Raw genomic sequence first — 26,948 nt, forward strand, 5'->3', positions numbered from 1 at the left:
TTAACGTTTATAATCTTTATTGTCTTTAATCGTAAATAAAATAGGCATTGCGTGAGTATACATTGCGTGCTACGTCCAATTAATAGCGTGCGCATTAAATATAACAACGTAAATTAAATATTGATGAAGTCGTTACTTATTAAGTTCTTGTTTAAATACCTTTTTATTTTATTTTATTTTTTTTTATACACAGCACACAACGATGTCGATTATTTCTAGTATATTATGCATAACTTTATTTACGTATAATTTTAAATTCGAGTCTCTCACGGCAGAAAACAGCAAGAAATTTTCCGGAATAAAAGGGTAGTAAGAGTATATTTTGTTTCTTTGTATCGAAAATGTCCATCTATCAGTTTTGTTTTATTGTATCAATGGAATATGGAAGTTTTATAATACGTTAAATTTATGCCTGATTTTGTTAATTATAAAATTAGTTTCACATAACCATTACACACATTCTGTGTTCCGCAATTTTTTCTTTACAACCCTTCTAGCGGAAAAGATAAACTTCTCCTTTCTCTATATGTATTAAATCAGGGCGAATTCCATATTGATTACTTGCATTATTACCAGACACTTTCTTTTATAATAGATATTATTTTTTATAATAAATATAATACACTAGAGATAAAGTGAGGGCTGTCATATCTGAGCAACGAGGAGTCACGAGATGGACGTTAATTATGAACGTGCTCGCGCGCGCGCTCGATTATTTCCGGAATCCTCGTCCTTCTGAATCGATTGCTCGGACAATCGCAGTCAAATCAATTTCATGGTTGGAGCTGGAAGCTGTTACTGTAAAAATAGACGACGACGACGAAGCCAGCTCGATTGCTCGAACGAACGGCTAAAATTCGTCGCGATATTTCTACCCGAATACCATTCGAGACTATAAACGAATCATCATCACCCCACTACCGGCAGACCAACGGAAATCGATACTTGTGTCAAACTCGATCTACGGGTTGCCGTTCTCCGATACGAGATAATATGGAAGGTATATGATCGGTAATGAAATAAATTCGCGCATTAGATGACGCGAGACCACAAACGAGTCTCCAATCGGCCCTTCTGAAATTAATTGAAAATAATCGTTGGAATTTCTATAGTTTTAGACTCCACGATATCGATTCACGCGAATTATACCTTAATCCGATTAACGTAACGCAACGCGAAATAAAATTCACAACGAAATATGTATTAATGGAACGTGAAATATGTATTTGATGAAAAAATAAAAACAAAAAGAGATCTTCTTCGTTACACCGATGGGACATCTACGATGATGACGGTTTAAATGATGTTTGCGAAAATGATAGAGAAGGACGCTTTAAATCCTAGCATTAATGATGACGGATAAAGGAAACATGGTCCATCGACGTTGCGAGTCCGAACCGGCCGGACTTCAATTACGCGTCCTGATCACCCCATTCGAATTCCTCGCCGGAAGTGACCTCTTCGATTTGCGGTTCATCTTCCACCGCCATCGGCCCCGTTTGCGACTTGCTTTCAGCCCCTTCTGGTTCCTCGATGAATGGACTTTCGGTTACCTCCAAGTGTACTTCTTCGGCAACGTCCTCCTCCTCAATCTGAAAAGGCGGATTCTTTTGCGATTTAACTCGACGAATCTCTTCAACTATCGGTTTACCCCGACGTATACACATATGAATATATTTAATTTAAAAGAAATAATATTCTTCTGAAAAAATATAAGAGCTTAACATTATCTAATCTTAAAAAATGTCTGCAATGTTACAAATATATACATTTTGATATTAATTAAAATTTACGACTTAGAATTTTATGCATCGAATATACGATATATCATTATCGATGATTTAAAGGAAAATATAGATCTTTAGGATCAGCTTTAGGTGATCACTTACCCGTGTTTCGTCATCTGTGGTAACGTCGCAAGGCTTTTCCTCTTTTTCCTGATTAGTTATCTCGCCAGGGTCCACTGGATCTTCGGCGCCGCTGATATCGTTAAACTCGCCAACTGGAAGCTGCGCGGTATCCGTCTCTTCCTGCTCCTGTTTCTGCTTCTGAATTTCTTCGAGATGTTCCTCGACTATCAGCCGTTCTTGCTCTTGTATGAGTGCTGCGAGCTTCTCCTGATTTATTAATCTGTCGATAGAAAGCAACATAGCGAATTAAACATAAGCGATATCGTATATAAACGTAAGAAAAAATATTGATTAAATATTGTATAAAATTATGGAAATTTTTATTTAGGATGTGCTAAAGAAAATATATTAATATATATATATATATATATATATATATATATATATATATATATATATATAGTATATGAATATATAATTATCATATATTCTTTAGAGCCTTTAGAGCGAATCATTTTTTTTTAATTTGTATGATTTTTATTTTTAAAAATTTTTATTATTAATCTTAGGCGCAAGCTTCATCACTCATGGGAGCTTTTTTTTTTCAAATAATGGAACAAACCTCTCTCCCTCTTCTATTCTCTCAGTTTCCTCGCGTTCCGCTTGTAGCTTCGCCTCTTCCGCCTTCCTTTCGACTTCCTGCCGTTCGGTCTCCAGTATCTCGCCAAGCTCGGCTTTCCGTTCTTGTGCAAGCTGCAGTGCCTCCCACGCTTTCCTCTCTTCCATTTCGAGCTGCAGGCGTTCCTCCTCTGCAGCTTTCCGCCTTTCCTCTTCCGACCTTCAAAATGAAGTTATTCACAGTGCCGCAAAACGAATACCAGAATATAACAAGACAAATGTCGGGATAGAATATAAGTAAAATTATTTACAAATAAAATCGAAAGCTTGTGTCTTTGTATTAATTTCAAGTCTGAAGTTTAAGTTATATATACTTGAAAGAAAAACTAAAGAAAGATTATAGTATTATTTTTATATTTAATTTGATATCAAACTTTAATCAAAACTAATATCATCGAAAATTTAATTTTTTTTTATAAAGCGCATATATATATATATATATATATATATTTACAAAAGTTTTAAGTCTATACAAAATTTTATCTCATCTCTATCTCTAATCTTTCAATCTATATAAAATTATATGCATTTTTTTCTGTATTAAAGTTATGTAAGTCCATGACAAAGTTTTGATAAAATTGACGCGAGAAAAATAACGTGCAATTAAACTACGAGTTATATTTAAATTTGCTAATTACGAGGGATTACGTTGAAGTGTGTGTGTTTGTGTGTGTGTGTGTGTGTGTGTGTGTGTGTGTGTGTGTGTGTAAAAAAAGTTATCTGCCAAATTTTTTAATGAAGCTCGCATTCCAGATTTTATCCACATTTCTCCCATATTTCGTGCAAAATAAGATTTTTAATTTTAAACCGTATGAATGCAAACTTTTTTTATTTTAACATGCACGTGGTCCGTGGATAGTTTACTTTTTGTTAGAATCTCCTATCAAACACTTCTGTAGCATTCACACACAGAATTGTAATTGTCACCGAGTTGGGAGGGGAGGAGGGGGGGAGAGAGAGAGAGAGAGAGAGAGACATATTAGTATTATTAATTTGAAATTAGAGTATAACTAAAAAATAATAATTTTATAATTATAATAATAGATCATAATTTAATAATAATATTAATAAAATAAATTTTATTATTCTATATCTTTAAGAATAATAATCACATTGCAACTTAATAAGTACATATAAAAAAACGCGCGTTAATTATTTATTACTTTTATATATCTAAAATAGGCTTTAAAAGCGAAGTTACATTTTTAATAATTGATTATTATATCGAATCATTTTGGATTAATCGATGTTTTACGAACTGTGGATGAAGGTCAGGAATTTGGCACTTTGGTTGTCGCGAATTACATATATAGCGGGTTATTTGGCTGAGTTCAATGCTAATGTTATGTAGAATGTTATCCGGCATCTATATATTGATGATTAATTTATACGATTGGCACATTCGTAATGTGCTTAATTGATATATATCACTCTTAAACAAAAATGACTTACTGCGCTTCCCGAGCTACTTTAGCAAGGTACTCCTCGGCTCTCTTTATGGCATCTTCTTTCTCCTTTTTCACTGCAACAGGATGGTTTAATTAGAATCTCGATGATAAGAAAATAATCTTACATATGTATATTTCATCATTTTAAGTAATTTTATATCCGAATTTTATATATATTCATCTTATACATGTGTCAATTTAATATATTTATTCGCAAAATATTAAAAACAATTTTTTCAATGAATATTGAAATTTTGATGATAAAATTAATCTTGACTATTCTGTATAATTAAAAACTTTTACAATTTTTTTCCATTACAATTTATTAAATAAATTAAGATAAGGAGAAAATTATATATTAATTTCTTATTTAAATGAAAAAACTAATATTATCAATATTCAGATACAGTTTCGAAATTGAACTCAATTTATATCTAAAAATGCGATTATTTATACTTTATCGATCAATTATGAATGTTATTATCTATACTTTACGATTAAATCTATTTCGGTTAAATATCGGTCTTATATTATGTAAAGTAATTTCATCGAAGACGATGATATACACGATATTCCGCGAGATCGTGTCGACATCGTATTCTTATAAGGAAGACATTTATCACGAAAACGAACAATGGGATTCTGGACGATATCTAAACTAAGCACATTTATTCTCGTGCAGTCGATACGAACAGATGCTATTAACAGTGATACAAGTTAACAATCGATCTTTGCCTACCCCAAAAGATGTCCGTTCGAAGTTTGCGTGACAAGCTCGTTTCCGACCATCGAAATAGAATATTTCCGGTCCAATATTGATCGAGAAATATCAACGTACCTTGTCCGAGCTTTTCATCTGTCGCTTCGTCACTTACAGCCTCCGCACTTTCGATCGGCGCATTCTCCGCGATTGGTTTCGCTGGCGCTTCCGGTTCCGCTACAGTTTCGGATTCCGGTTCTTTTGCTGATTCCTGTACAGGCTCGGGCTCGGGTTTTTTTACTGGTTCTGGTTCCTCCATGGGTTTTACTTCCGGCGTAGATTCTGATTTAGACTCTGCCGCTTTCGCGGATTTTGTTGTCGGTTTTGCAAATTTCGAACCTTTCACCGGTTTCGACGGTTTCACAGACGTCTGCTCTATGACTGGGTCCGTTTGCGGTTCTGCCACCGGTTCCGGTTCTTTTGCGATTTCCAATACGGGTTCGGCTGCTTTTATCGGTTCTGGTTCTGGTTCATGCGTCGGTTCCGGTTTCTTCTCCGGCTCCGATTGCTCTTGTGATCTCTTCTTTGATTTTGTTTCCGATTCCGGAGCGGGAGCTACGACGTGTACAAGTTAAACGTGAAGAAGGGATGACACGAAAAATTGATAGAAATTTTGTGATTTTCGAAGACTTACTTATTTTCTGTTCTTGGGTCACCGTTTCGACGGCTAATGCACGTGCTAAAAATTGTGAGAAGACGTAAGACATGGAGGATGTATGTAAGAAGGGAGGGGCACAGTAGAACATCAATCAAACTATGACGGAAAGATACAATGATAATGATTGCAATTTGAATCTTATTTGAGTTAGAGGGAAACTTAATCCTATCGAGACTAAATTGATTAAAGTTTTTTGAATTGATTAGAAATTTTGATATATGAACTTATTAAATATATAGACACATTTTGTATAATATAGTCTCAATACAGTCTGAATGATATTTACAAGAGAGAGAGAGAGAGAGAGAGAGAGAGAGAGATTTTTTTACACTTTATATAAGTTCTATATAAATATTAATATTAAATAATTTTGTTGATTCATGTTAAATATCAATAATGTAAATTTTTTTATATAAATTTTTTTATGTTAATAAGTTATGTTGTGAATTTTTTTTACATACGATTTTGATAAATAAAATATGGAACTATAGAGTTGCAAAATTCTGAAGATACTGATTATATGTTCTATTTTCAATGATAATTATGACATAAATTTATTTCCTTCTTCAAACGTCCCCACAATCGCGATTGTCTACAATGCAAGTTCTACTGCACTCTATTCTTTTATTATTCGCAAGAAAGATTACTTCGTGTGTGCCTACTGACCCTTTCGCATCTCTCGTTCTGTCATTGGTTGCCGGGAGGCTGTAGGGTACATGAAACGTAAAGAATCGATTAACGATAAAGGATTCTTTCGGATTTCATTAATTAAACTTAAGAAAGCGATAGAGGCTTCGCAGAAAGCTATATTATGAATATTAAATTAACATTACAGAAAACAATTACTATGATTATTATACATGTAGCATCGATATGAAAGAGAAATGATGAAGCACGCGTTAGTTAATTACAGATCACGTAGAATAGAAATACATATAGCAATACGCGTTTTTGTGTACATATTTGGTAATAAAATTTTATGTACACATATGCAGCGAATAAATTACAATAATTAGTCGTTAGCGAGATGGAAGCATTTTAAGGATTAAGGATGAATCATCAAGCTTATTTTCGATGACGCGGAATTATCGCATACGTCGATATTTTAATATCGATGAAATCAGTAATTAACGAGATTACAATCCTCGTTTTTTTTCTGGTGAAAATGATTATCACTGAGCATGACGGTCCGAAATAACGTGATATACGATTAAAGATCACACTCGATATATTTAGACTTGCTAGATTTCTGTCTCTGAAACCAAATGGTTATGTGAAAAGAATATTTCAGGTTAAATAACTCTTATATATTTCAATTTTTTTTAACTATGTAATATTTTTCTAACGTAAATCTGTATCGTTAAAATAAATTTGGCGTTGCATCAAAATTCAAGGCTCTAATTAATATTAGACGTATCTTGATTTTTAAAAATAGTTGCTATTGAAATTTATATTCAAAGAGATATATTATAGGATTCTTTTATATTTAAACATTTAAGTTTTTAAGTATGCTTTAAGGAAAGCTTAAAAATTTATCAAGACACAATTTTATTCCGTAAAATATATTTCTTTTCAATTATTCTTAATCGATCCCATACATAGTGGATTTCAGAGGCAAAACAATGTCGTTGGTTAAATTACGAAGCACACCAAGAAGCTTACCTCGAAAATAGTGCATTTATTCTCGTTACGCAGCTTGCCTACTATTTCCATTACTTTCTCGTGCAAAGTAAAGTAATTAATTTAGAAACTTCCGCTTCTCTATCGGACATTATTATATTATTTGTCTCTTTTTTTTTTGCTATCTCGCAAATACGGAATAGAACAGGAGTTACAAAATCGAAACAGTAATGGACATCACGATGCAATTCGAGCAACATTGAGTTAGTGTCAGCATTTTTAATTTTGTTTTTCTCTTTTATTATTAAATACGTACGGATTTCACGTTTTTCTCTGGTATCAATTTAATTATCTAATCAATTTCTCTTTTTTTTATCTTTTTCTCTGTATTCCTCCTTTTTTCGTGTTTATTTCACTTCATAAATCGCATCGATTGAACATTTCGATAGTCGCGATGATTTTATTCCCTCGTCGCTATTTCATTAAAGTCCATCGAATAAAAATCGAATGAAAGATGCTCAGAAAATATATCAGCACGTTTTATGATTATTGCGAATAACGGCACATTGGGGTTTAATGAAGTGGTCGACGAGCGCATGACCAGAATAGAAGAAAGTAAAAATAAAAAAGAGTAAAGACGGATATTAGATTTTATCGATCGTGATTAACCCAGCAAACGCGCACGGTAACATAATTCCGTTCTAAGAGAATTTTTGCCAGGTTTACGAACCGAATAGAAAAGTATATAAAAAAGCTAAAATAGATGGTATTTTAAATCTAAAAGTTTTTTCTCTCAATTGCATCGATTAAAATCAAAAGCGAAAATAAAATATTGATTGGTATTAAAATTGAATAAAATTATTCTAGCAGATATATATATATGATATATATATATATATATATATATATATATATATATATATATATATATTTGCATAGTTCCTGTTCAATAAGAGTATTTTGTAGAATAAAGTTTTATTTGAAAAAATAAACGTGTATACAATTTAATCCAATCTCTCATATAGAGACGAAATTATATTTGTACTTATATACAATTTAGTTTTATTGCGAAACAAAATTTTATTATTTTTTCTATCGTTATATTTTATATATTTTTTTCACTGATTAAGAATTTAGAATTAAGATTTAGAATGATAAAAATGTTACTTTTTCATGTAAATTGAATCGAGCGCCATACTATTTATAATTTTCGTCTTTTATACTTTAATTCAGACTCCGATGCAAGACCCGTTTACAATTAATTGAAGAATAAATTTTCTTTAAAAAGAAAGATAATCGCTTTTCCGGTTCGTACTCCTGGCTTTTGCATGTCACATAATGCCTATCGTTCTATCCTTCCACGTGCGGACGCGCCACTTCCGGAACACAAAAGTCGATGGTATCGGCCACAGTTCGTACGATGAATGACGAAGTCACTCTTCGGTAGCGGCCACCGTCTCTTCCTCGTCTTCGTTCTTTTTGCTCGGCTTCTCATACAGCTCTGGCACCTTCTCTCTCCAACCTTTGCCTGAAACGTTCAAAAAAGCCGCACTGCTTCCTATCCGCCATTTGCTCTTTTATTCGCGAGCGCCGCAAAATTCTGCTTTTGGCGCGCGATCCCAGTCGCCTGATTCCGCCAAGAGTCCCCTTCGTGTAAATGTCTTGCTCTCTCTCGTTCCTTCGTTCTTTATTTGGGGGGTTTTTTGGCTCTTGGTTTGTCTTTTTGTTACTGTGTTGTTTTGCGCTATGCTTTTCGGTTGCCCGATAACGCAACAAAAAATAGCGACGCGGCTGTTGATTCGTCAAAAATTGTAAACCGTCACCGAATCGGTGAATCGTATGGTCGATGATTGAATCTGTCATTCCGAAAAAGACGATCTTTTTATCGATAAATGGAAAAATTAATTATACTTTCTCGATCAAATTATTCGTTAAATTTGAAGATATATCATTTATTTTATTGTATTTATAATAATTTGTATGAAAAAAATATCAATAACAAAATAAAAAACTTAATATTTTACAAAATCACGCCCTTTCCGTGAAGATCGATTCAATTGCGCGTCCTTTTTGTATAATGATAATAATAAAAACGCGTTATCGCGATCGATATCGAAAACATATTACGGGCTAGTTACAAAAATGCGGGGTACGGTGGGAAGAGTGGGAGTGTACGGTTGCTTTTGTTTAGATTAGACACAATACTATCGAACAGTAATGCAGCCACGATAAAAAAAAAAAAAAAAAGATATATATATACAAAAAGAAAATAATAAGGAAAGATGAACTGTTGTGTGACTAAGAAAAACAGCAAAAATACCAGAAAAACACACGTGCTCGTCAGCACAAACAAAAATTCTCAGACAGTATAAATCCAGAGGTGTCAGCCAATCTAAGAAGAGGAATAAAAAAAGTAGAGAAACGAGAGGGCGGGGGCGGGGGCGGTGGAACGAAAAAAAAAGTAGACAAAAAGAGAGCTGCACACAACGGCGTCGTGGGGCCGTCTTTTATTTTCCCAAGTCTATTTAAAAAATCGTGTTTTTTTTTTTTTTTTTTTTTTTTTTTAACTCCGAGACCGTAGTGTAGCTGTTTTTTCAGATCTAATTTCCTTAATTGGAACGTTTTTCCCACAGATGTAACATAAATTCGTGCGAAAAGTAATTTTCTCGATATCTTTTACCTTTTACAAAAACGATGTTAATTTTACTCAATAAAATTTTAAATAATTTAGATTAATATCATAATTGAAAATACAAGATTATTATCGTCTGAGAGAGTTCTCTGTCGTTAATTTTGAAAAATTCCTTGCTACGCCACTTTCTCGTGCTCCTAACTACATGCTTATCGTGTATCTCGTCAAATGGGACCGTCCTCGCACGACGTTTTGTTCTCGAAGAGAAATCTCTTCAAAACCAAAACGAGGATCGCGAGATGGTCCCTATCTTCATCGTTATCGTCATCACTCGTCATCGTCGTCAATGTGAATTACTCACAGGCAGTCGCGGCCGCCTGACGATTCTTGCTATAGTAGCTGAGGAAGTTGACGTCGTTACGGATGTCGGACGGTCGTAGGTCCGCGACCTTGACATACGGCTTTCTGATTGATTGTGGCTTGCCAGCGACGTATTTGATGCACGCCGTGGTGCCGAAGGCGCCTCGGTCAGGTATCTCGTACCAATTCAGATGTTCTACTTGCTTCTTCGCGTTGTTGCGGCCGGTGAGCAGCCGGCGAACATAGTCGTGGCTACGCATACGTTCTGGGATGATCTCTTCGGCAAAGTCGCTGGAAAATATAAGAAAAGATCGCTAGTTATCTCGACGCGGAAGCGAGGAGCGCTCTATTCCGCGACTCGAAAGCGGAAATCCCCGGAAATCGTGAAAAGTTTTGCTTATTTTAGAACGGATGTGAAAAATATCGTGACAAGCAGAGAAAAAAGAGTATTTGTATTTTCACCTCCGAATCGCAGAATTATTTTGATAATTCTTGTATTTCTCAGGATATATCGAGATATAATTTATATTATTATATTAAGGCAGAGGATTAGACGTGCATTTTTTGGCAATTAAAATGATCCGAGGGATTTCTGCGATAGATTTTGATTAAAATTTAGTCATTTAATTAAATACACATCATTCTCTTTTTGTCGAATACCTTGCTATCGCCCTTGGCACAAATACATGTACCCGTCGAAGAAGGGAATCCACTCTCGCGCGAATCTCTCTCGCCTCATCGTCAAAAAACTGTGAAAAAAACATATGTGACATGTTACTATATAAACGAACCGCTTGATCTTTCGCATAGAACATAATCATGGTAATTTATGGCAAGAATGAAATTTTTAAAAGTTGGAGATGAAATTCTATTAATTTTTATATTATTCCTCAGATTTAATATAATTTGTTTTTGCGTTGGACAGAGAAATAAATTGAAATGTACGATTCAAGAAAATCTTTATCCATTCTTTCGGTCCGCTATATCACTTAAAAATTTATCCGTTATACTGAGAAGACAGACGAACATCTCGATCATTGCAACGATGCGATTCCGTTTGCAGTTTCCATATATCACGATGATGATGACGTCCATAACGATGAGAATGACGATGATAATTCATTCATGAATGATGACGACGTCTTACCACGCGTTCTTATGATTATGATGTCAGGCCAGTTTAGAGCCGGAAAAGGAGAAAGAAATAGAGACAGAGACAGAGAGAGAGAGAGGAGAGAAAGAAAGAGAGAGAGAGAGAGAGAAAGAGAGTGATCAGGCTGAATCATACGCCAGACTTACTATGTTGTCTCGAGAGTTTAGATACTCTTCGATGTAGGATTTGGTGGACGGTCTTGGTAGGTCACGTATCCTGTTGAGCTCGGCTGCGAGGATGCTAGGCCGCACGCGTGCCCGCACCCTTATCGGTACCATCGCGCCGGCATAATACACGTGATGGACCGGTGAATGGACTATGGTGACGAGCCTCTTGTGTGCCACGTATGGCATGTAAGGAACGCTCCTCCACTGGAGGCAACGAACGTCTCGTTTTTACTAATCGCCCGGCAGCGGCGAGCTGCGAAGCGGATTGCTCGGTACAAGTCGATATACCAGGCGATCAACGCGTTTGGTGACGGTTACAATCTATTTTATACGTAAATATTAATTTATAGACTGTCACCCCGAAAACGTGCAGAATTTAGGAAAACAAATGTTTATGCTTTTAATAATTTTTAAAATAGATCCGAGACACAAATATCCAACAATATATTAGTTGTATATAATAGTTGCGAAGAGAAAATTTAATTCGAGGTGTACGGTTACTGAAATATTCTTCGTTGAAAATAAAAGAAATCGGGATAATAGTCTTCTCTCAAGTTTTTTACTAAAATAAATTAGGAAGAAAGTCTATTATCGAAATAAATTTATAAATTTTAATAACATATTGCAAAATTTGTATCGTGTAAAGCAAAATTTAAATTTTGAAAATAACATTTTTATTTTGAAAAAATTAAAAAATAGATTTATTAATATTTATGAAATTTTTTTATATTAACATAAATTATTATTTAATAAAAATTACCGTCACCAAAAGATTGACAATAGCAAAGCGTAGCGTTCGATGAATATCTCCAGTTATGAGCAGACTACACGATCGACACGCAAACGACAGACAAAAGGTTTCAATGATTAATTATAATTAGCGAGCGTTGCGCACAGCGTTAAGTCCGGTATACGATGAAGAGCAATGGCAGCGAGAATTAATCAATGTGTTACATTACCTTAAATTACGTGCGATACCGTCAAGACGAATATTATTGCGATGAGGTAGTGCTTTAGGATTAGTAAACTTTGAAATCTGTAATTAATTAGTATGAGACGGTGTAAGAGCGACAAGGCGTGTCGTTACGTTTATTTCAAGAACCTTTCCGGTAAGTTTTGCATAACATCCTGTTTCCATAATACGCAATATATACATGGTTAATTATACATGTATATATATATATATATATATTTAATTATAAAAAGTACACATTAATTATAATTATTAAAAATTTTATAATTTTTTACATATTAATCGACTTTATTAATCTTTAAGTACATTTTTGTACTTATTTGAAAAAGGAAAGTCTAGTGGATCTATTTATAGAAGCAGTGGTATCAACGCAGAGTACTCTAGATGTAGATGAATAAACTCTGATTAACTCTATTTATGATTCAGTAATTCTGAAACTTTGAAACGATCTCTGAAAAATTCTTATTTGTGCTCGAATAAAACTTTCAACAAAATATCTTAAAATTTAACTGAACTGAATGTGTAAAGCGGGAACCATCAAATAAAGACATGTTACTTGTTAGCTTTTTCAATGAAAAATAATGGAAATTAATTTGCTATACTCGATTTGCCGGATTCGTTTGCATAATTCCGATAGAAAATTAAGACGAGACGGAAATCAGAATCGACGATCGCAATCCTTAATGATGAAAGCAGCCGATTATTCGCAATGCACTTCGATCATAATCCAGCAGCAAATGAAAATACCTACCTGAATGATGCTGGATAGCGGTATGATGATGGATCGATCCTGTACGATCGCGCGTTCGTAAGGGTAGCGATGTATTTCAATCATTTTTTAAAATTTTTTATCCATCGAAATCCAACGATGAAGGCGTCGATGGCGACGGTGACGGCGGTGGCGACGGTGGCACGAGGAACGAGGAGTAGTCACATGTGACAGGCAGAATAAATAGAAAGAAGAACAACACTCAGTTAATGACTCAGGTGTGTGTGTGTGTGTATATCGCTCCTTTTCCTCTTCGTCCCGTTTTTTTCCTCACTATTTCGTTTGCCTCGCGTTTGCTTAACGCTCTTTTGTGGCGTCTCGAGAGGATCGATCAGAAAGGATGAGGAGAAAGGGGCATTGGAGGAAGAAAAAGAGAGAAAGGGCCGCAGAAGATCTCGTATGCCGCGAAGAATTTTTTTTTCGTGATGTTTGAGATACCGACTTGGCCAATTGTCGCGTTGTGTGTCTATTGAGATGACGAACGACAAACGATGACAATATTGATGATGATGATGATGATGATAATGTATCGTTGTTAGTCACGATTAGTAGAATTTTCTTCATCTCGCGAGAAGAAAGCAACTATGTGAAAAGCAGCTCTTCATAGTGTCCTGCGATGATGTCATATACGGTAATCATAATTTCAGGAGACGAGATAATAATTCTTGGTAAATGAAACTTTTTAGAATATTACAAGTCCTTTATTAATCGTTATACAGGCGCTATGATGATTGAATTATTGCCGATATAACTCTTGAAGAATTCACATTTCGAAAATTGACGAATATAATTTTAATTTGTGATGAAATTTTTATCAAATTTGACGAGAATAGATAAGGCGAGAAATTTCTAAAGAAAATTATGAATGAAATTTTATTATTTCTTATATTATCAGCTCATATTTTTCTTTTATCGCATTCAAATAGTATTTATTTGGATATTAAGCGATTTAGCGACAAAAAATATTTCTTTATTTGTGTCGTATTAATCAGAACTTTATTTATTTCCCGAGATTATGGATTGTCTTGCAATAGAGCAATAGATATCTCTCGTAAGACGACGCATCTCTGTAGAAACATCGGGATGACACAAACTTTCCGATTAACACTCACTAAACTAGAGATATGATTCATGAAAAACGCTCACTCGGCTATACGAAAAATTAGAACATTCCCAAAGGAAAAAAGGAGAATCCGCTTAGTTAGGAGGAGGCATTATTAGGGATTAAATACATAATTAAACGCAAACAGTTGCACAATCCGCGAGATTTAGAATTCCTGCAGGCGACTTCCGATTCGCGATTAAATATCGACAAGAATCTTCGCATCGATAAAATATACATATATGTATATAAAATTGATACAAATTTTTTCATTATTATTTCGGGCAATTTATTTACACACAAAGTGCAGCAAGTTCGAAGAAACTCAAAATTCAAGATTTATAAATTTCAGTACATACATTTTTGCGAATAAATCGAGAATCACCCGCAATGTATATCGCTTACATCGATTATCACGAACTAATAAACTCGATTAAAATGCCAACACGATAAATATAGCTTGTTGATCTCGATATTATATAGCGCGACTAGCTTTTAGTATATTTCTAAATGCAGCGTGATCTATCGCCGGCTCGGACTACGGTGATAGCGATAAATCGAGTGATAACATTTTAATAATATTAGAATCGTTTTCCTGCCGATTCGTTGGTGCACATTTTGAAGCGCAAAAAAATTTCTTCATTCTTTTCCAAATACTTTTTTAAGAAAGTCAAGCGTATAAAATTGGCGCGAGGACAAAAAGGAATCCTATACCGGCGAGCGACAGAAAAACGATATTCCAATTTCATCAATACCGACGATCGATCCAAACTGAAATGTCCATTTGAAACTTTGCGACTCTCAAATTATAATGGTTTTTATTCTTTATGTATTAAATGAATTTAAATCGATAAGGGATCTGGCTGTGGAAAAAAATACACTTAAATATATGATTCGATATATTTTTATGCATTTTTATCATTGCTGTCATTGGATCTAACTTTACAATCCTTTCCGAAAAAAGATCTCTCGTCGACGACTCGTAAGATTTAACTCTGTAGCCTTTCTGTCATCGAGACAGATGTCTGTCCCAACATTCTCTAAATGACACGACTCAATTTCCGTGTGTTTTTCGCATCAGCCATTTTTATTAATACCAAAAGCGCGTGTTTGTGGCGTTTGCCTAGTCTATAGTCGCATTTATATACGCGTTTTTAAATATGTCATCGCGAACAGATGTGACATATCGTAAAAATTTGTTTCGTGTGCAAAATGAATTATTGATTTATGTACATAATATCCTTGATATTTGTCACCGAAAAAAATCGCCGATGTAAAGATAATCTCGAAAATCGTCGGGATAGATGAAGATGGAAATGCGATCGACGGGGGCGGGGTGGAAAGGACGATTTTAGACCCGATAGGAGTAATGGCGGTAGCTGGTGCCGCCGGGCAGACGACCGGAAGTGGTGGACTCGTAAGAGGAGCGATAGCTCCCAGGACCGCCGCCGGACGATGTTCTGGTCGATCTCTCGGTCGAATACGAGCCGTACGGGCCGCTCTCCCTCTTGACGACGCTCTCCTGGGTGTAGCTGCTTCTCTGGGGACGGCTGCTGTACGGATCCGAGCTGGACGACGAGCTGCTCGTGTTGTTGTACGAATAGCTGTACTGCTCTTGGGCCGACCTCATCCCGGCTTCCGGATAGTCGCGGACCACGTAGTGTCGAGGCGTCTACGGATTCGGGGTTAGATCAAGGTCAACGAGACACGGAGGAGAACAGGCTCGCCTCTGGAAAACGGCGCGGCGTCTCCGTCGACGAGTCCCGGCTCGATCATTACATCCGGCACACGATTTACTGCCGTATTACACGATTAAAACCGCGAGATATAAAGTAAGAGAAATCCACTTTAACATATTAACATTACACGAATTATTAATATCATCGCGTTCATCCATTCATTCGCCTATTTAAGAGATTATCGATATAAAAAAATTGTAAATGTATAAACAAGAAGATCATCATCTTGGCAAAATTATAATGTTAGCGTTATATTTAATAAAGTTTTATTACTGCTACTGATTCATTTTATGAGGTATAAATTTCTACAGATTTTTTTCATTCCTTCGAATCTTTCGGAATGTGGATGTTGTATAAAAGTAACATGCGTGTATATATGCCAGGCATTATTTATCTCAGGACGACTCTCATGGTTTTCCATCCGCGAGCCGCTAATGGATTTTCGGATCAGGGGATAGAGGTTGTGAAATCTAAAGATCCTGATCATATTAGAGATATCATGATCGATTTATTCGATCGGAGAATAGATTGAAAATATCAAGGCATCAATAAGATTTAAGTTATACGCAAAATGTAGAGCTCTCTCTTTGAGAATTAAATTTCAAATAAAGTAAAGTCTTATTCTTCGTTCAATATAAAGAAGATTTTATACTTTGAAATATACTCAGATACGTATTTTAGATATAAAGACAGCATATATACATATGTATTTATTTATTTAATTATTTATTGATAAAGATATTTAATATTAAAAATTGAAAGTTGTCAATCGAAAATCATATAGAATCCATAAAAAGAATGATAGTTTGTTTACTATTTCGAGAACATCTTATATAAATTTTTATTAGTCATATTTATGTAGGAACGACATCTTTTTTCCGGGGACACAGTTTCGCCATAAATTTTTCTTTCTTCTTTCTTTCTTTCTTTCTCGCACGTTTATGACGAAATTCTCATGTTCCCAAAATATCATCTGGCTCTGTTCTCCGGCCGAGAGAGGGGAGAGGCGTGGAAGATGAGCGGACAGGTGCACCGCTGCGTCGTCTGGCTTGACGTTGACCATAACTACTTACGGACAATTAATCCGCGGCGCGGCGAGTGACGTACTCGTTCGTTTTATTCTAAGAGAGAGATTTGCAAAGCCGTTTTTCTTAGAGGATGTTCGACCGATAATGCCGTCCAGATGGCCGGCTGGGCTCGCGGCCAGATAAGGAAAAATTCTGGCGAGATCCAGACGACGCTGAAGTCTAACGTTTCATTGGACTTTCATGAGCGCGATTAATCATTCGCTGTGTATTATCTCGCGAGATATTCATTATTTCGCGTCAGCTGGATAAGTTTCCACCATTCGTACTTTGAACTTTCGCGTTGTATAATTAAAATTTTTGAAAATGTAATAAATGAGTTAATTTTTTTTCAAGTTGGAGATGTGATCTCTCTCTCTCTCTCTCTCTCTCTCTCTCTAAGGCTAAGGTGATACAAATCTATTTTAACCGTATATGAATTTAATTAATTAATTAGTTTCACACCGTTCGCATGATTCTGATAATAGCTAATAATCGCAAAGGATTAACAGACTCAAGAGAGAAAGTTGTATAAATGTCGAGGGGGATACACGACGATGAATAATTTACTTTCCTACATAGAGGCAAAAGTATGATGGATCTCGACGACATGTTCGCTCTAATAACATGTATCTGTAGACACACAACGTGCGGGCCAATTATAAACGCAGTGTATATAACGTATGAATTTTTTAATAATGTCTCCTTGCCGAAATATTCAGGACACTCCGAGCGTTGGGCAACGCTCGGAATACGCGCCCTTGCCAAGAAACGCGTGGGTAACATTACGAATGTATGTATGCGTGCGCGCGCGCGCGCGCGCGCGTGTGTGTGTGTAACGTAACGTGTGTATATGTCGCAGACATCTGTCCCGCCACGTGTGCACTCGGTATCTCGTTTCGAACCTTCTTGGAGCGCGAAACTTTGTGTGGCGGATTGCGCGTTCACGCTTCATTGAATTTAATTACGGTTAAATTGGAGTCGCTCGATTAATCGAATACGTTCCCTCTCACGATTGTCTTTGGCACGGAAAAGGATTTAACTCCAAATTCGCATGCGATACACAAAACTCGGTTAATTTTACAACGAACGGGATCGAAGAGCGGCGGATAAATAAAATGACTTTAGTTGTAGTCAAACTGCAAGAATCGTGCTTTTTTTATTCAAATTTATAAGAGTGTGCGAAGAATATGGTCTTTTGTATTTTATAAAATATCTTAACGAAATTCGTGTTCTCTTCTTTTCTTTCTTTTTTTTTTTTTTTACACGCGTAATCGTAAGCCTCTCTGCGGATATTTTCCGGAAGTAAGATTATTCGATCAGTTTATAACGCGACTCTAGAAATTAATGTCATATGATTTAGTGAATATATAAGGCAGTTAAAGATAAACGTGAATGTAGACAATGAGGATTCGTTCAACTTCTTTCATATTGATTGTTATATTGTTGTATGATTGTTATCACTGTTTAATAATTATTAGATATATTCGTTTATCTTTTTGATTTAATCCATGATAATAGAAGATGGAGGGAAGATATGTGTGTGTGTGTGTGTGTTTAATCAGGACTTACGATATAATCTTGCGTGATTACGCTAGGTACGAAGAAATTAATTAAACCCTCGTTTAATTAATTTAGGTCATAATCTCGCGACAAACAGATCTGATAAATTTGTCTGTATAAAATGACATTATAACTTTATTGATTTCGTCTTATACATGTGTGAATGTGTGACTATGCGCGTAATGTTTGTGTTTGCTAATAAAAAAGAATAATCAAGATTCGGTTGAATAATCCAAAAAACGAGATGCATGGAAATGCGTTTATAGTACGGAATGCACTGAAACGAAAAGCACGGAATTCTACAAGCGATTTTATATTGCGATTGCAATCGTTTATACAATACTAGTAGGTTGAAAGAGAGAATTTTCGAGATCGTCCTTTTTTTCAAGATTTATTACGAGAGATTCGGGATCTACGCGTTTTCAGGCGCGTCAATCCTTCCATGAAAAAGAGCAAACTGCAAGAATTTTCGCGCCGTGAATCCACGTCAAGAACTGCAAATGGAAGATGTATTTTATTAGTTTTACAAACATTTGGAGGGGAAGAGTCGCTGGCAATTTTTGAAAGATCGAGATGATCAATGTAGGAGCATAAAGATACTTTCTTATTACGTCCAGAAAATCCACAATCATCATTAAAATACTATAATTCAAAAAATTCTTAAGAGAATAAAAATTAAACAATCCATTGCAAATATTTTTCTATAAAAATTGACTGGTTAAGCCTAACGATCTAATCCGCTATTGACATATCGAAGCACAAAATAAAAGCAGCAAACATTTTTACGCGCGTAATCATTATCCGAAGAAATCTATATTTAATATCAAGACATCGTTATAATGCGATTATTCTCGCTTTGTCTCTTTATCATAAAGACAAAGCAGAGATAATTATGCAAAAAATATAACATGTGTCCCATAAATATCAGTCATTAATATTAATTGCATCTTTCTTTTCGAGAAGGGAGTCCACAAAGTATTATCTCTCTATTTCTCTCTCTCTCTCTCTCTCTTCGTTCTCGTACGTCGTTAGAATCGATACCAGGATGGCGTATGGAGAGCCATCAGGATCCTGGTGCGACCGGTGGCGGGAGTGGTGGCATGTTTGATCTTGCTAGATGGCCGTGCGAGAATACCCTTTTCGAAGACGTGACCGCGGGTGGCCAGTTCAGCAGCGGCATCCAGACCGACCTTTGACACGGCACCGCCGTCGACCAGCTGACGGGTATGATCGTCCTTGGCGGCATCCTTGCCGCGCACTACGCCCTCCTTCTCCGGCAGGGTGACGTACTGATAGAATTCCTTGCGCGGATCCTGCTTCTTACGGCCCCAGACAGTGAACGGTTCCGGCACCAACGACGGTCGCGGTACGAACGGCACCTTCTCCCACGGGAAGTAGTCCTGCTTTTTGGTTTCCGTCTGCAAATTTGTGCCCGATAAACGACCCGTCAGGATCACGGAATCGTCGAGCCATTAAACATCAATCGGGGCGATTATCAGTTATTCGGAGTCTTCGAGTTTCTCTCCGATCCGCAGAGCGATTCCATCGAGATCGCGCGAAGTTTACGTTTGTTTTTTTTTGTTTTTTTTTTTCTTTTTTGAAAACGATACTTTCCAGATTCGTCGAGGAATGTTGCTCACCGACGTCTCTTTGAGCTTCCACACCACTCTTCCGCTACTGCCACCGCCTGTTCTCTTTGCTAAACCGCGACACCGTCGTCGTGGTACCGCTCGTGTTCTCCTCGATGTCCCATCCGGTGGATTTAGATTAGAATCACGGTTAATTCTATCTTAGCTTTCTCGTCGATATTACCGAATATATCTGTACAATCGGAACTGAATTTTCTTTTTTTAGATCACGTAATAAGAGACAGCTTTGAGAGATTTTGAATGTAAGATTATCGAAAAGGACGCGCGCAGCGTGAATCAAAGTACTGAAATAGAAGAGATGACTATTCGCCCGAAATTGCTCTCAGGTCGCATGGTCGACAAATAAAAGAAATCGTCCTCGACTATAGATACTGTAGATTGAGAGAGAAATTGTGAGATAAAGAATTATTTACTTTGAGAACATTTAATAATTTGTTGAAAAACTTATTAAGGTAACAATATTTTCAGAATAAATATAATTTCTTTTACATCGCATATATAATATTGATGCCATTAAAAAAAAAAAAAAAAAAAAAAAAAAAAAAAAAAAAAAAAAAAAATTGTTTATAAGATTCGCTTAAAGATATTTAAAAATGATTTTTGAATGAAAGAGAAGAAATCATTATGGAATTGTCATTAATGAAATTATCAATACAATGTGCGCGCGTTTTACGAATACTATTTTTTATTTTAGCTATTTTTTAATCCGATATCTATGTTTTTTATAACGAAAGGGTTAATGAAAAAAATATCGAAAAAGAAAAGATCGAAAAATTTTGTTACCTTCTTCTCGAACGAAACTTAACGATGTCGTGTTTCTTTTTCGCGCGAAAATAAACAGAGTGAACGGTGGTTCCGAGAGCTTGACAGTCGAGCTCATAATCGCCCCCGCAAATTCCCAAACGCTGACCATCATTAGAATAATGTCAGACGCGCATTTATGCGCATAAAGATAACAGAAACACGTCGTGTGTTTTTCTATTAAAATTAGCTCTTGGCTATTATTGTCATTTATTTGGCAATCATTAACACGATACAATATAATGTATGCTGCAAATATATTAAAATGTTGACTCAAATATATGCATCTTTAGATTTGTCAGATTTTATTCAAATTTTTCAATGACGCTAATAATCTATAATTAAAATCTCAATAAATAAAAGATGTAAGTGCTAGAAATGCAGCGTATTTAATACTGCTTATATGAAGAAATTTATATCATTTGAGTTTTTTCAATTGTGTTATATATTGAACCCAAAAATTCCACAATATGATAGAAATTATAAATTATTATTTAGTTCGACAGCTAGAACATCTAATGAAACATTTTTCTCTCGTTTTTATATTACAGAATATGATATAAAAATGTATTTCAACAGCATGTAGCATTTGGAAATAATTGAAGAATCGAGAAATACAATAGAACATCTTCTAAGAGTTTTCCTCTTTTTTGCGATGCCGTACTTCAAAAGAGAAAACAGGACCGATATATCGAAATCCTGTGTCAATCTTTTTTATTTTCTGTTTTTCAATGTTAAAAAAAATAAAAGCAGTGATTCTTTAAAGTAGAGGTAAAGGAAACTAAGCCCTTCGCGTGCAAAAAAAGACCTTAAATTTACATAACATTCGTCATCGTCCCATTTTCTGGCGAGTCGTAAGGATGTCATTATAAGGTATCGCGATCCCAATATAGACTTGCGAGATATTAATATTAGAAATGTACATCGATATAAAGTCAAAACAAGTTAGTTAAAAGAGTCTCGAGTCTCTCGAATTTTCTAATAAAGAGAAAGCGCGTCTCGCTTTAAGAATAAGCCTCTGCCTTTCGACTTGATGCACACTTACGAATTATACATTGCTAAATACAAGGATAAAAGCAAACAGACACGTCAAGATGATAATTTTTGCGAGATTTCACAGAAATTAAAACACTTGTATATAGTCTGGTTCTTAATAAAAATCGTTCGCATTGATACGCGCTTTTAAAACTCTTTTTTTAAAGTTTTATCATTTTCACAGATGATTATTTTTGTATCATAATCACAGTTTTTTTTTTTTTTTCTCGATGTCACGATACATCTGAACTAACAATAAGATTATATCTTATATTAGGAATTTCGCAGGCGGATTATTTTTCGATATTGGTTCAACGTCTGTTCCATGAAGATACGATACGAGGAGACGACACCTCGCACAGATGTATTCGCGTCAGCTGATGTTGGTGGGCGCGTATATGAATTCTCGCGTCGACGAAATCTGACGGTGGGCGTCGGCGTCGCGCCGTCGGTGCGTCTAAATTAGGGCAGAGTAACGCAACACCGATTCTCTACCCTCGAGAACGCGTAGCACGACGGCAAATATCTTAATAATCATCACGTATGACGATCTGGAATGTGATCTTCGCGCGCGTCACTGTAGCCGAATTCCTCCTCATTTTCAAACGAAATCGAAACATCAACATACCTACCTATATATCAAGATCGTTTCAAGTCGATTTTTATAAATAAGCGTACTCGATTCGACACCCTTCATTTTTATATTTATTAATTTTTTTTTTCGTTTTAATTATGATTATAATATCTCTTCTCTTATCGCGCGTGATTCTTGTATATTATAATTGGAGTTATATATAATTGCATATACATGACTATATATTGGTGAATTCTAATCGCAACTTAGGATAATTACGATGTTATTGCAATTATAATGTTATTATTGTAATATAATTCCAATCGTGAAACTGGCAAAATAGCGTTTGGCAAGATAGCATTAGGAAATTACTAAGAATCTAAAAATCATGGCATTTATCTAAAAAATTTGGATAAGTTATGCTGACTATGACCGTCCCTTTAATTTTGCCTTAACTTTACAGACGATGGCGTTAAACATTCATTAATTCTGCGAAGCGTGGTCATTTCTAATCTTTATAAATAGACGCGTATTAAGCACGAGAAACTCTCTCTTTTTTCCTCTTTCTCTCTCTCTCTCTTTCTTCTCTTCGTGCCAATACTAAGCAAAGCGAATCGCTGTATGGCAACCCGACCCTATAACTTGAATCCACAAAATGCAAACAAGAATCTGAGGGGCCTCTAATTCAGGCCGCTAAACAAGCGCGCGGAACAGAAAAAAGGCAGGATAAGTTTCGGCGCAGGAACCATCCAACATCGGAAAATCCAAAATCGTTATAAATAGAGTTGCCGGAGGGCAGGGAATTACAAAACGGAAGCTATTCATAGCGTTGCAGCCATTTTGCGGGACTTCGCGACGTTAAACTTAGATATCGCGTGACCCAGCGAATCTCAGATTCACCGGTAGAAAAATGAATTTGGCCGACAAAACCGAGTCGAGCCGTATGAGCAGAACTCGATAGACCTACGTATATCAGAGATTATCGAATTATAGCCGAGAAAGAGTTGCGTCTCTCGCAGTTTGACATGCAACAAGTTCGATTTTAGCTGCCAAAATATTTGTGATGTCATAGAATTGACGAAGACAATGATGGATTCGATGGTGTACTCTTCGAATCGTGAAATTTATATCCCTTGATATTCGACGAGCGAAAATATTGTACATAAAGTAAAATAATTCGTAATTGAAATTTGTGATTATTAAGATTATTCGTGAATAATTTCACCTTGAATTTTGAGTAGCTATCCATTTTTCTTTTAATGCTTCATTTATTTTGTAAATTTTTATATAATAAATGTCATTCCTTTCATTCAAATTGATATATTACTTCCTAAGAACGTTTCATAATTTCAAACAGTTATTATTAGTAATTATTGCGACTGTTTCTATCCTTCTGCCCTCCCCCCCCCCTCCCTCTTTCTTTCTGAATGTAAAAGATTTTAGTTTAACTGTGACAAGTTGAGAATCGAGCACGGTCTTCAGACGTACAATTTCCTTTGCAAGAACATCCTCCTGTCAACTACGTGCCATTTATCTCGCGCTGTCTTCGGATCCCACTTATCGTCGGACCAAACGTAATCAATGGCAATCCCGAAAGTTAATCCAGATTCCCGGTCTCTTGACAATTCTAACTATGCCTAAAAGAGATTTTTCGTCAGTAAGCGACGGAATCGAATCTCTAACGAGTAAAATTAATGATGTTTGCGATAAAATTAAATTTTTGAATCTTTCTTAATGAGTGTTTCTTAAAGTTTGGCGAATTTTTGTTATGATAATTTAAATAAAAACTAAATCAATTAACAGCGGTTTTCTTATGTAATAATACTTTTCATAAAAAGATAATTTTTTCAAAATTTCACATATGAGAGGTTTAAAAAAAAAATATTATATTATAATAATATCCTCTTTCTCCGCTTTCGTCCGTTCGTTCTATCCGATTAACGTCATTCAATCCATTCAATTCAACATCAATCAAAAAACATCGAGTATTTATCGATCGTTAGAAACATATATTATCGTGCAGATTTTGCAAAATCCACCAACGGTTCTCACAACGGATCGAGTTGCGATTGACATAACGCGATGTGCAGCGAGTCCTGTTGCACGCACATCACTATTTCCCCAATCATTTCAGGGTGGGCATGGACAACGTTTATGGACCGAGAGATCATCCAATATGCTATCCCTTGAATTTATCAAGAGTAGCCATACTAAAGACGAAAACAAAAAAGATTACAAGGATCAACAAGGCGTACGCACGCGGGAAGGATCTTTTACGGATCCATTTACCCGTGGACTCAGGAATTTGCGGTTATTTATATTGTATATAATCCGCTTTTTGTATTTCACTATTATTAGGAAAAAAACGCAACAAAAAAAACCGAGAAACATTCACCGAATTTCTATCAAATCAGAATTTCTGTTTCACGGGATTGAATTGCGAGCTCCATGAAATTGTGTTGTGCGAATATAATGACAATAGTATATAATAGTTTCGTAAGAGTCTCTGTATCTATTCTTCTGGAGTGTTTCCGGTAACCCCCGCCGTATCCTTCCGTACCCTTTGCACTTTCCCCGCCCGGAAAGTTCAACCCTTCACCGTTCTCCGGGACACCGAGTGCACGTTTTCTCGAGTACAGGAGCAGTAGTAGTAGCTGTAGTAGTAATAGTAATAGCAGTAGTAGTAGTAGTAGTAGTAATAGTAGTAATGGTAGCAGTAATCTGGTAGTATAGTGCTAGTATAATAGTAGTGGTGGTGGTATAAACACAGCGGTCGGAGTGAAGTGTGGAAGTCGAGATCTGTCTCGGTGATGACTTTGGCGAGTCGCGACGTCGAGCTCGACGACGAACAGCAGGCGACGAGGATTCTCATGGGATTCTCGAGGAGGACGGAGAACTCTTGGATTCATCGAGGTGTTTCCGGTCGCGCCCCTCGCTCTCTTGGTTCGTCGATCGACCTCGTCGACGAACCAAGTGCCAAGTTCTCAATCCTCGCTTCGTGCGCACCACGACGTCTCACGCACGGCATGTCGGTCGCGACCGCAGCAAAATCGCGACCGACCGAATGCGGGTCAACGTTGTTATATTTTGCCCTGTGTGGCTCATCTTCTTACGACGATATTATAATTTGCAAATTAAATGAATGTCCGACGGTGTTCTTAATTTTTTTTATCGAGACCTCTGTGTGTTCTCCTCGGATAAATTTATATATCTATTAATTTTAAAACTTGATCATTTATTTGAAAATTGAATATTCGATAACGATAGAAAAATGAAAAATGAAAAAAAAAAAAAAACTTATCGACGCCACACACATCGATATGATGGATTAAAAGTTAATAAGCAGAGCATTAGATATTTTTTCCGGCATTCATATATTTCGCATTATTATCGAAAAGTTATTTTACATATATAATCTGACAATGAGATTGATATTGAGAGACTGCGGATAAAACATGAAAAATCATTAAAAGATTATTTAATTAATATCGGTTGTGCTTTCAATGCTTATCATCTTTTAATATGGAATCCGTTTTGACTCGAATTTATCAATTTTTACCTCGATTAATTTTTCACATAACATGCTGCTAACAATATACTTTAAATATCATTCTTTATTACTAAAGATCACGAAATGTGGCATGTTTTATTTCATAAAATGTAAACCAACAAGATATTTTAAATTTTAAACACCGATCAAAAAGAGACGAATGAAATCTCTGATACATGAAAGAACGATTAATATATAACCGAATACATAAATCGGCCGGTGAGACGTCAGCGCGATCCAGCGAGATCATATGGGATACTAATTATGGCTATAAGGTACGAGGGATTGGCATTTCCTGTCGCAAACGGGGCTCTCTCTCTTTCTCGACGTTAGTGTATCACGTTTAGGAAAAAACATTATCAAGACATTTCCAGTCCGCCCTCTCTTGGCGTAAGGAAATTAAAAAAAAAAAAAAAAAAAAAATGCAGGATCTTTCAGAATACTGACCGTAACGCTGTAGGAAGAGACGAGCGGCCGCGAGTAGGGTCGCCGAGTCGTGTAGAAGTCGCTCTCGTAAACCATGGTTGTAGCTATTCGGGTCGTCTGGTCTACTCTCGAAGTTTTTCGGATGCTTGACTAATTCGTCGAGGAGTCAGGCTCTCGTGCTCGAGCTCTCTCAACGGACCTGTCGTATTTTCGTGCGCGCGTGCGAGGGGGTAGGATACGCGACGACGATGCGGTCGCGACGGAGGTTCGTATGTTTCTGCCAGATTCTGCTTCCCCGACTGCCGACACCGCCTTCTTCTTCGTCTTCTTCTTCGTCCGGTCTCTCCTCTTCTCGATGTCCCTCTTCGTCCGCCTCG

The 26,948-nt window shown here is 36.0% G+C and overlaps 1 protein-coding gene across 2 annotated transcripts; it reads right to left on the reverse strand.

Moving 5' to 3' along the window:
- LOC138940658 (uncharacterized protein CG45076-like) lies at positions 1-26,913 on the reverse strand. 2 transcript variants are annotated; one of them, XM_070309766.1, is made up of 12 exons: positions 26,593-26,913; positions 13,051-13,089; positions 11,306-11,530; positions 10,667-10,755; positions 10,008-10,297; positions 6,061-6,099; positions 5,371-5,415; positions 4,815-5,291; positions 3,981-4,050; positions 2,473-2,688; positions 1,890-2,130; positions 1-1,592 (listed from the first exon to the last, which is right to left on the reverse strand). In XM_070309766.1, exons 1-12 carry the CDS (start codon positions 26,665-26,667, stop codon positions 1,413-1,415), a joined length of 1,986 nt encoding a protein of 661 aa, XP_070165867.1. In that variant the 5' UTR covers positions 26,668-26,913; the 3' UTR covers positions 1-1,412. The 2 variants fall into 2 exon arrangements, with proteins under 2 accessions (XP_070165867.1, XP_070165868.1); XM_070309767.1 differs by lacking the exon at positions 6,061-6,099 and having other exon boundaries at positions 26,593-26,912.
- Positions 26,914-26,948: the final 35 nt, after the last annotated feature.

This window comes from Polyergus mexicanus, unplaced genomic scaffold (genome assembly GCF_030449975.1).
Source record: "Polyergus mexicanus isolate NDT 795.1 unplaced genomic scaffold, iyPolMexi1.0 SCAF_17, whole genome shotgun sequence".
Taxonomy (NCBI): Eukaryota; Metazoa; Arthropoda; class Insecta; order Hymenoptera; family Formicidae; genus Polyergus; species Polyergus mexicanus.

Excerpts from the sequence above, each read along its gene's own strand:
- LOC138940658 (XM_070309766.1), bottom strand. The coding sequence starts at position 26,667 with ATGGTTTACGAGAGCGACTTCTACACGACTCGGCGACCCTACTCGCGG. Across the intron at positions 6,100-10,007 it reads TCAGGCGGCCGCGACTGCCT|CCTCCCGGCAACCAATGACA; the intron begins GTGAGTAATTCA and ends TGTACCCTACAG. Across the intron at positions 2,689-3,980 it reads AAAGTAGCTCGGGAAGCGCA|GTCGGAAGAGGAAAGGCGGA; the intron begins GTAAGTCATTTT and ends TTCATTTTGAAG.